Below are 11,223 nucleotides of genomic sequence, written 5' to 3' on the forward strand. Positions count from 1 at the left end.
GTTCTGTGCAGGGAGAAGGCTTCTGTGGCTGATGTTCTGTGCAGGGAGAAGGCTTCTGTGGCTGATGTTCTGTCGTTGTGCCTTTTCTTAGGTCCTGGCTGTAAGTCACCATGGCCCAGCAGGCTGCAGACAAGTACCTCTATGTGGATAAAAACTTCATCAATAACCCGCTGGCCCAGGCCGACTGGGCTGCCAAGAAGTTGGTATGGGTGCCTTCTGACAAGAATGGCTTTGAGCCAGCCAGCCTCAAGGAGGAGGTGGGCGAGGAGGCCATCGTGGAGCTCGTGGAGAATGGGAAGAAGGTGAAGGTGAACAAGGATGACATCCAGAAGATGAACCCACCCAAGTTCTCCAAGGTGGAGGACATGGCAGAGCTCACGTGCCTCAATGAAGCTTCGGTGCTGCACAACCTCAAGGAGCGTTACTACTCAGGGCTCATCTACGTAAGTGGCTCCGAGATGGGTGGGATCTCCTCATCCCCAGGTGCCAGGGCTCCAGCTAGCTGGGTGAGAAGAGGGCTTTAAGAAGCTCCAGGTGAGATGCTCACAGCTGTCACATCTGTACATCCTGTGACATCACCCTTTCTGTTCCCTGTCTACCCTGTTCTTGGCCACATGTAGGAAGAACATGCTCCCACCTGCTAGCCTCTGACCTCAGATCTCTGTGAAGACGTGTGGGGGTTCAGGCCAGCATAGTAAATTCCTTCTAAGGGGAGTGCTGCTGTCTCCTGGCTCCCTTGTTCTTCCTGGACCACTCAGTCAACCCCTATAGCCACTAGTTTGGTTCAGTCCCATTTTGGTACTTGAGGCATTTTTTCTTGTCGAATCCTGTTGGTAAAGCTTCTTTCCTTGGGGTCACACATAGAACAGAGCTGAGCTGCTGAGAGCGGAATGGTGACATAGCAACATTTTGTTTGTGCTGGGTCCACGCCAGGTCCTACAAAAGTGGCCTTAGAGTCCTAAGAGCAGTGTGAGCAAAGGTCCTAAGTACACCAAAGACCAGAGCCTCTTTCTTCTATTGGGGCTACCTTTTTAGATGGAGGGCTTTATCACCATGTGGGCGGTGTTGAGAGAAGAACATCTTCCCAGCCCCTGTTATAGTCTGAGCTTTACTGGCCCCGAGGTTACTGGTTCCTTCTAGTGCCAGTCCCAGAGTCACCTTCTTTCTTTAACAGCCTTTGAAAACAGACTATTAATGATGGACCATTGAAATCCTCAAGTCGCAGGGCTTAGACATTTCTCCATCACAAAATCCATATCTGAATCTGCCACAGACAGTTCTCAGGTGCTCTGTTTGCTGGTCTCGGCCTTGGCACTCTAGTTATACTTTCCCTCGCCGTGGGCTTCTGAAGGTGATGGGCTTTAGAACCACCGCAGCAGTATAGCCATGCGTCTTCTGTGGCGCTCTCCAAACGGCATTCCTTTTGCCACCTTGCTTCTGCCAAGGCCAAAGAGGCCAGAAGCCCAGATCCCTCTTTTCAGTTCAGATGCTTGAGGAAGCAATAATGTGGTTGTTCCTCCTAACACAGCTTTGTTTGATTGTGCTTCTACAGCCACCCTGGTCTTGCTCTCAAGGCCAAGAGGCGTAGTTTAGCACCCAAGGGAATGAGAGCTCTCAGGGACTTTATAGCCCTCTCATCTGACTTAATGCAGCAGGGTTGCTTTTGATTTTGGGAGGAGCAGGCTTGTGTGCTCTCAAGCACCCAGACATTGAGCTTTCTGTGCGATGCTAGGGTGATTTCACATTTCCACAGGTGATTCCTACCCCACTGGATTGCTGCTACCCCAGGTGCTAAAGCCCTCAGTTGGCCACTTGGGATTACACAGACGTTCCGAGTGGGCCAGACCACCTTGCTGATACTAAGTTAATCCTTCATGACCGGTCCGTTTTCTGCTCACTCATTGGTCCTCAGTTTGATTAGTCAGGGCCTACCAGCAAGCACATTCTCAGGTTGGAAGAAGCATTCTTTATGGATTGCTTTAGTTCATCTTACTTATGGAAGGGTGGGAAGAGTTGAAACCTGAAGGTGGGCTGGGATTTAGATGGGATTTTATGCGCAGTAAGGTGCTGGCAAGGGCTAAGAGCAAAATCTGCTTCTTTTTTCTTTTTTTCTTTTAAACTTACTTTATGTGTGTGGGTATTTTGCCTGCATGCCATAGAGGCCAGAAGAGGGCATTGGAAATCGTTGGAGAACTGCAGTTATAGATGGTTGTGAGCTGCCATGTGGGTGCTGGGAATCAAACTTAAGGTCATCTGGAAGAGCATCCAGTTCTGCTAACCACTGAATCTTATCTCTGATCCTGGAACTTGAGGTTTTTGGTGAGAATATGTATAATACAAATTCAAATCTTGCCCCTCAGAAGCATCAAACATGAAATTCAAATTTGGAGGCTGCAGACAAATGAAGGAAAAATGTCTTGTCTGTCCATCCAGATAACATGGGAGCCACATTCATTCCCCTTGTCTGGGAATAGGGTGCTCTTAGCAGGATTTGCTTCTGATGTCTCATTCACTCTGCTGTGCTGGCCTGCCTTTACTGACTATGTCACATGGTGCTGCAGAGCCTCGCATCTTCTGTAAGTTGCAGGTAGCTCTCGGCTTGCACCAGGTCTGGACTCTGGCTGCCACTGTTTAAGTCAAAGTCCTGTACTTAGCCTCTTACTGGTGTCTCCACTTAAGTGAGCCCGTGAGAAACAGGCTAGCCACTTGCTTTTACCTCTAGCTGCAAGTGGTCTTTCCTTCCCATGCATGCAATATTAGCTGTTTAGTCACTACACCCTTGTGAGTGACATGCAGGGCTTCATTCTGTACGTGGATGTGGGTGTAGAAGCCAAGCTTTTCCCCAGAGCTCTGATGATGGCAGGCATTAGCTCTTGGTTTGGTTTCTTTGCTGTCCTGCCACAGACCATCCCCCAGGTAGCATCACTAAAGACTGCTAGTGAGATCCCAGCAGATGCAGAACTGTGGGGGCAATTAAAGCCTTTGGTGACTGCCTGGCAGGGCTGCAGCCACCCTCACAGCCTATATATGTGCAGCAGGGTTCCACACTGAGACTCCAGGCACCTTCATGCTGCATTTGCCCAGCTTTGTGGGCGGCACAGCCAATTCTGCACCACAGCTGCTCTGTCTTTTGCTTTGAGGGAAGCGAGGCTCTGGACAGGGGGCGATGGGGCACAAAGAGCCTCTGTGGCCTGTGAATGGAGCAGCTCCCTGGTGTGGCTGCGTGGGAGTAGAGCCACTTGCTCAAGTGTCTGTGCCTCCATGAGCCTTTAATGTGCTCCTTCCTCCCACCTGAGCTGGGTGCCCCCTTCTCAGGGCTCAGCTGGCTAGTGTCCTTGGGGGGTTAGCTCAGAGCCCTTTAGAGCCTCTGCAGTGTCATCTGCCCATCCAGCTGTCCCAAAGAATGGTCCTAACGACCCTCTGTCCCCTTCTGTTTCTGCCAGCTGTTTCAAACATCTAGCTTTGTGGCACACCCTATATGTGGGACCACGTGTCCTTGGCTTTTATCAGGCTGGACTTCCTAGAGTATAGGTTTTTTTTTTCTCTAAGGCTGAAAACAAAGTTCAATTGTTTGGAGATCCTGGGATGACCTCACTATTTTCTGGCCTTCAATCTTGTCCCCACCTAATGCCATCTGACAACTACACAGAGGATGCCACAAGATGACCTTGCTCCCTTCTTCCTTTTGCAGCACCCAAGCCAGCACCACATTTGGGTTTCTTTGCTTTGACCTTCCTGGGTCCTTGAATATAGAGTAGTTGGAAGGAGACCCCGTGGCAGAAGCATCCCCTCCCCCCTCCTACTCCATAACTCTCTGGGAAGAAGGAAGTCTCCTTAGCATCCAGGTCAGCTGCTCTCCCTAGTGCAGAGCAGTGCACTTGGTTAGGGTACACCCCCTTGGGAGAGCAGCTGACCAGTGTCTGGGTGGTGGGGTCCTTTGAGCTTTGTCCTCAACCTAGCTTCTGTTTGAAGTTCCAAGAAGAACCTTTGGTCAGTGCTGGGGAAGAGCCCTGTCTTCATGCCTGGCTTCTGCGTGAACCCCTGCGTGAGCCTTGCTGTAGTAGAGAGAGCACAGGTGGAAGGGGCAGGATGCATACCACGATCCGCTCCCCAGATGGCTGCTCCTGGAGCAGGGATAGGATTGTACAGGAAGATGGGGGGCATGGCTGAAGAAAACAGGATATTTGGAGAATTGGCCCTCCAGACCAAGGAGGTTAGCCTTAGTTTTCTTGAGGCCTGAGTTCGTGCCTTGTGACCATTGATTGTCTCTTAGCAGATGGGCAGTTTTGGTGTGGAGCCTGGGATGCCGAGCCTTGCTCCCCAGCCTACCTTCCTTCCAACTTGCGATTGTTTTCCCAAAAAGCACTGAGATTGCTATTGCTGTCTGAAGACAGCCATGTCCCCAAACCGAGCATCCCTGGGTGCCCTTGGCAAGGACAGTTCTCATGTACTGGTTAGGAGTACACCATCTGTGCATTTGGAAGGATCAGGGAATTTATTAGAGTTGGTCACAAGGCATCGTGGGCATTTCCTCCAGAAACACGTAAGCTCACTGTAGGAAGCAGCTCTCCTAAGCAACAGTGTGTTCCTATTCCTCATCATGCAGTAAGGTGCCAACCTCCACCCATGCTCTTCTGCATATTGGGAAGTGGAGGAAGAAGGGTACGGACCCCACCACTGCACCCCAGTCAGGATTTGAACTCAAGGTATCTGACTCCAGGGCTTTGCTTTTAAAGGTCAAAGCAGACCTGGAACATTGGGTATACTATGTTGTAAATGTCTGGCATTAAGGGTATTGACACTTCTGAGTTTCTGCCCCTGGAGAAGGCTTTCTGAGGTCATCAAAGTGGCCTTATGTTTTTGAAAGATTTGCAGAGGAATGCAGGGCATGAGCTAACTTTTAGCCCCCGAGGCTCTGTGATGAGTGCAGGTGTTGTCAGTGGAGAATCACATGCACTCAGTTTTTTGAGATACAGCTGAATCCTTTATCTTTGTATATCTCTCACAATGATAGACACATCTCATTCTCCTAGGATCTGAGGTTTGTTGTTGTTTTTTTTTTATTTTTTTTTATTTTTATTTTTTTTGGTGACAGTGTTTCACCGTGTAGCCCTTCCTGTCCTGGAACTAACTCTGTAGAACCAGGCTGGTCTCAACTCAAATATCTGCCTGCCTCTGCCTCTTGAGTGCTGTGATTAAAGATGTGTCCCACCATGCCTAACTGGAACCTGAGTTTTGTAACTGGACTTGTGTGTGTTTTGATATGGACCTTGTCTGATGCACACTTGTCAGCATATAAAGCCACCTGTGAGAGAGTGCTATGACACCTGCAGCATCAGCAGGAGCAGGGACACCAGAGAGCACTTTTGCCCTAGGTTGAATCGTGGCCTGGGGCACAGTGGACACTCAGCCACACAAAGGTTGGGTGCTGTTGAGACTCAGACTTGCTAAACCATGGCTTCTTCCTGTTGCTTTCTCAGACCTATTCAGGCCTGTTCTGTGTGGTCATCAACCCTTATAAGAACCTGCCCATCTACTCAGAGGAGATCGTGGACATGTACAAGGGCAAGAAGAGGCACGAGATGCCGCCCCACATCTACGCCATCACAGATACTGCCTATAGGAGCATGATGCAGGGTGAGTAACTTGGGGCACTGAGGCCCTCGCCTGGCCTTTCTAGGGATTCCGTTGCTCTAGTGGCTGGTGAGGTGTGTCATCATATAAGAGCCAGGGCCCATGGCTATGTAAACAATATGTTTATATGTTAATAGACCGTTCTAGAAACTTTAAAGACTACATTTCCTGACTGTTCTCTCATGTACTCATCCTTCAGAGAGTTTCCCTCATCCGTTTTCGGATCCGTTCCTCATTTTCTCTGCGTTTTCCCTTTGTGCTCCTTGCACACAGCTGGTAACACGCCGGAGTGCGGTCCCCTTAGAGAGCCCATGTGAAGCTTCAGCTGGTAACACGCCGGAGTGCGGTCCCCTTAGAGAGCCCATGTGAAGCTTCAGCTGGTAACACGCCGGAGTGCGGTCCCCTTAGAGAGCCCATGTGAAGCTTCAGCTGGTAACACGCCGGAGTGCGGTCCCCTTAGAGAGCCCATGTGAAGCTTCAGCTGGTGACACGCCGGAGTGCGGTCCCCTTAGAGAGCCCATGTGAAGCTTCAGCTGGTGGCTGCACCCCTGCACTTGCCTGTGTTCTCTGTCCTGTCACAGTAAAGTGCTTTGGGAGGATGTTTGTTCACTCATCCCTTCTCCTGGACACACCCATTACCTCCATACTTCTTCCCCTCTTCCTGGTGTGTGGCAGTCTCCCACTTTCCACCCTTCCTTCAGGTCTGCTCCCTTAGACTCCTTCTCCCCATCTGCTTGGCTGTCTCCATGGATCTCTTGCTTTTGCCTGTGGGCACTCCTTTTTGGCTCATCCTCAGCCCTGGGCCTTCCATTCAGCCCCTGGAGTGGTTTCTGCCATCGGTGCCTGGCTATGCACTGGTGCTGTCCCTGATCGCTGCCAGCCAGGCCGACCTTACTGCTACTAGATGCTGGAACCTAGTCTTACCACGCACTTTCTTGTTCTCACCCCTTTCCCCAGCTCAGCCAACACTTTTTTTTTGTTGTTGTTGTTTTTTTGTTTTTTTGAGACAGGGTTTCTCTGTGGTTTTGGAGCCTGTCCTGGAACTAGTTCTTGTAGACCAGGCTGGTCTCGAACTCACAGAGATCCGCCTGCCTCTGCCTCCCGAGTTCTGGGATTAAAGGCGTGCGCCACCATTGTCTGGCTTCAGCCAACACTTTTATTTTCGTTTTTGTTCTTTGGGTTCTGAGACAGTGCCTCACTATGTAGCCCAGGATGGTCCTGCACTCAGAAGAATCCCCCTGTCTTGCGCTTCCCCATGCCTGACTTCAGCATACTCTGTAGGTGTTCTTTCTGTTGCTGTTTCTGCTCTGGCCTTAGGGTCTGGCTTTGCAGCTCCTTGTCTGTACTGTTGTCCTCTTAACCTCCATTCTGTCAGAGCCTCTGCCTGTCAGCTGACCACTTTTCAAGACTGCAGATCTAAGGGTGGACACAGAACCGTCGGGCCGCCCTCCCTCCACTCAGGGAGCTCCATGCATTTCTCCAGCAGGCCTTTCTGCTTCAGGGCCCCACACTTGCTCCACCTGCACACAGTGCTTGGTGAATGACTGCTACTTTCAGGAGCCCTCTGCTCCCCCAGGCTTTGCACCAGAGCCTGGCAATGCTTAGCTGGAGTCAGGCATTTTAAACTTTTCTCTGCTCAGAATGGCCTAGGCCCATGCTGCCCTCATATTCTTAGAATGTTGCCAAGTCCCTGGCATATGCAATCCTGCTCAGGTCCAGCTCCCAAACAGTGTGGCCGTCTTGTTTTGATAGTGGTTTCTTTCGCATCCTTTTGTTCTTTAAGCACCACAGTCCATCTGGGCAGTGGTGGTGATGCCCCTCATACTAGCTTTGCCCCGATTTAGTAGTTTAAAATGGCACCGTGCACAGGGTATTTCTCGGCCAGGTTATTAATTAGGCAGGATGTGCAAGTTGGCCTAGCCTTTGGCTTATGTTCACGTCTATCAGGGTTCCTTGTGGAAGCCAGCCCTTTGGTTTGAAAGTAGGATGTCTGTTTGAAAGTGCTAACGAGAGCAGTCTGGTGGGAGAACATTCTGTGAGATTCCAGAGGAGTCTGAGTCTCTGTCTCTGGGGGTTATGAGTCACTTTCCCTTGGCTCTGCAGTGACGCAGTGCGAGGAGTGCACTTGGGGTCTTCCTGAGCAGGGCATGTTCTCATCTCCCCCAGGATCTCAGCTGCTCCTGCTGGGCCGTCGTGGGAGAGCCATGGAGAGTAACTCCAGCAGCCGGTCGTTGGAGCTGGACTCTCAGACTCTCGGCAGATAACCTGCAGGGCTCTTTTCCAAGAGAGTTAACCGGTTTTTATTTATTCATAAGAAGCAAGTTTGGGGAAGGATTTCTGAAAGTCACACAGACTGGAAATGGTTAAGCAAAAGAGATAGATAATGTATCTTGTCCGTGGCAGAGCAGCCTCAGTAGGGAAGGAGGTGGCTTGGACCATGACAGCAAGATCAGTTAGAGGGAATGATTGTCAGTGTGGGGACCTACCAGCCCTGTGCTGCTTCAGGAATGGTCTGTGCAATTGCTAGGACCAGTGTTTTCCCACCCTCAGCCTGAGAGGCCCCCACTTGGCTTCTTGCTTTGGGCTTGCTGGAACTCGTTAGCCCCTAAGAGGACCTACTAAGCCCATTCTGAGCTGTTGTACACAGTGGGCCCACAAAGCCTTTAGCAGTAGATGTCTTGTTCTTGGGGGTGTGAAGGATGGTAGTCACACAAGCTCGCCTGTGACACCACGGGTCACTAGTAGAGAGTGTTTCTGAAAAGGACCCTGTCTTCTTACCCTAAGCCAGGTTTTGTAGGTGGAGCCTTGATCTTCAGGCTGTTGGAGCTTGTTACTCTCTGTTTTGGGGTGAAGCCTTGGGCTTGCTGCCCACCCAGTGGGGAAGGGGGCAGGTTTGCTTTGTCCCTTCCTCGTGTCTTAAAAGGTATGGCCAGATGGTTCCTCTTCTGCTTCCCCTCCCCCAAGAACTACACAAAAATTTCCTTCCTGAGTTGGTTGTGGCTTATGACATACTAGCGTTTATTCTGCCAAATAGGGTAGTTGGTGGCTTTGTCTGGGAACTTTTATGAGACAAGCTTTTTGATTCCTCCCAGGGCCCATCCTTGTCTTCAAATTCTTCTGTGTTGGGTTTGTCCTTATCGTCTTGGTTTCTGTCTGTGGCTCTTTCATTTTTATCCTGGTTTGGATGGTAGCTTATAAGCTACTTTACCTGTTTGCCAGACTAAGCCAGGCTTTCTCAAATATGACATTTGGGATACTGTAGGATGCATAGTAGTATCCTGGCCTCTTTTCATTCTCTCTATTTGTGACAAAAATATCCCCAGTCACTTCCATTAGATGTTCCCTGATGGACAAAATTGTCCCCAGTTGAAAACCCCTAGACTAAGCTTTACAGATCTGTTTTATTCTGATTGTTAGTTCTGGTTAATCAGCAGTTGTCTGGACCCTGTAGTGTTATGGTTTGAAACACAATCTCAAAAGAATTCTGGGATAGATTAGTATTGTCTGCCATGTGCACAGGATAGGGCACTGGAGTGTATGGTCTCCAGCTTAGGCCCCGCAAACAGGTGATAGAAAACGCCAAGATACCAAAAGGGTTATCCTGTTCCTGGAGGCCCTGGCGGTCCAGATGGATAGAAAAGACATGTTTGCTGACAGATCCGGGGCTATAGATGCATTAAAGGCAAGCTGTTGCTGCCGATACCTGGTGCCGGGCACAGTGTCAACAGGTATCAGGTGTCTTGGAGTTCATGGAAGTTGTGGCTGCTGAGGCTGGTGTGGCAGGGAACAGCACTGTGGAGGTAGAGACCATGGGAAAGCCGGTCGGCCTATGATAATAAGTGGTTGTGGTGCAGCCCAGACGTGCCTGCACAGTTTTGCTTGTTGTCTTAATCTCCAGCCTTGGGTTTAATTAAGGTTGTGTTTGCGTGGTCGTCTTACCACTCTAACTCTGGCTCTCCGTGTACTTTTTTTTTTTTATTTTTTTTATTTTTATTTTTTTGGCCTTCTTGGCTATTAGGCGGCATTTCATCCTTAGAAGAACTTGAACCTGTGTTGCTGCCCCCAGCTTGGGTGCAGATGCATCCCAGGGCGGGCACAGGGGTTTCATGTGGAAATCAGGCAGCAGATCCCTGGGGCTGGGGGAGGGGTGTTTTCAGCCTTCTCTGGGGCCCTTGTTGGTAAGAGTGAGTTCATCTGGTTAGTGAGAGACTTCGGCTTGAGCTCAGTTATCTCCCAGTGTAGGTAGAAAAGAAGCTACGCTTACTAGCTCCACGCCAGGTCTGGCTCACTCTTGGAAACCAGCAGAGTTGGCTTGCACTGTGCTACCCTCCTCTCCATCCCTCCTTGGCTTCTCTGTGGAAGCTGCCCTGCAAGTGGTGGTCACTGAACATTGCTCCAGTGCCCAGTGGATGTGCACATTCTCCTGGTGGTTGACTGACCTTGCTGGGTCAACAGTGACAGTGAGGTTTGTGTGTCCCCTCCCCATCCTAGCATGGTCCCCCTGGCTCACATGTGAGGGGATGGGCTCAGGATGCGTTAGCTGATGTGTCATTCATGGGCCTCTGAACCGGAGGTTATGGCTACTGTGGCCCCTCTTCTCTTCTCACTAGTCCTTGGGAGGAAATCTTCCCAGCCTGACAGTTAGGTGGGGGTGAGAGAGAGACCTGCCTTCACCTCTCTTCCATCTGCCCAACTGGTTCCAGGGTCTGCTGAACGAAAAGTCCTCAACGCCTCAGGGGCCGGGAGAGTATTTTAGGTCTTGAGTGGCAGCTCTGGAGCTGGAGCAGTGGGAAGCCACAGATGTGCAGACTCCACTTAAGCAGGAATGTGACAACCAGGAGGTCTGATCCTGGCCAGACTTCTCACATAAAGGTCTCAACTGTCTGCTGGGAGGTGTGGAGCCAGCTTTGTACCTCATCGCGTGCCTCAGGAGGCAGTGTGGCTTCCCTGAGGAGGGCCATGCCCTGTGTCTGCATGACATCGTCCTTGCCCAGGGCCAGCCTCGTGCCTCCTGTGTGTTGTACACTGTAGACTATCTACTCACGCAGACACAGGTCCTGCTTAGAGGATTGCTGATTGGCACCTAGAGGTACCAGATGCCCCAGCTCCTCAATATCAGGGAGAGTCCCACACAGAAGTAGTGTGTTCTGGAACTTTGGGGGTAGGCATGGGGTTAGAAAACCAGTTAGCACTTTGTAGGCTACAGCCAAGCATTTGCTGGCCCCTCAGCCTTAGGTATAGTGAGAAGCCTTGTAAACAGGGCTTGAGAGCTATCTCTGGGAAGAACGTGGAGTTTGGCCCAGATAGAGTAGGATTCTCCCTCTTCACTTGCTGATTGGCCTGGTTATGGCACAGCCATTCACCATGATAGAGTTTGTTTTTCTCTTCCTTTCAACTTGACACAGCTGCCATGGCCAGGTTAAAGAATTTCAGAATTTCAGGAGTGGCTGTAGGGCAGTGCAGACCTGTGTGGTAGGTCCCTGGAGAACGGGCAGTAGGAGACTGAAACACAGCCTTTATGGGATCTTCCCAGTGCCTAGTCCTGCTCACTACTGACAGACAGGCAGGTGCTATCCCCAGAGCCACAGG

General features: G+C 50.6%; 1 protein-coding gene across 2 annotated transcripts in view; it reads left to right on the forward strand.

The window, feature by feature from the left end:
* Myh9 (myosin heavy chain 9) overlaps positions 1–11,223 on the forward strand; it is an 83,967-nt gene that overhangs the window by 28,302 nt on the left and 44,442 nt on the right. For both annotated transcript variants that reach the window (XM_013348789.2, XM_005354261.3), the window contains exons 2-3: positions 92–443; positions 5,481–5,637. In XM_013348789.2, the coding sequence (XP_013204243.1) occupies positions 111–443; positions 5,481–5,637 (490 nt within the window). In that variant the 5' untranslated portion in view covers positions 92–110. The remainder of the gene's footprint in view (positions 1–91; positions 444–5,480; positions 5,638–11,223) is intronic.

The sequence above is a fragment of the Microtus ochrogaster genome, chromosome 15 (genome assembly GCF_000317375.1).
Source record: "Microtus ochrogaster isolate Prairie Vole_2 chromosome 15, MicOch1.0, whole genome shotgun sequence".
In the NCBI taxonomy this organism is placed as follows: Eukaryota; Metazoa; Chordata; class Mammalia; order Rodentia; family Cricetidae; genus Microtus; species Microtus ochrogaster.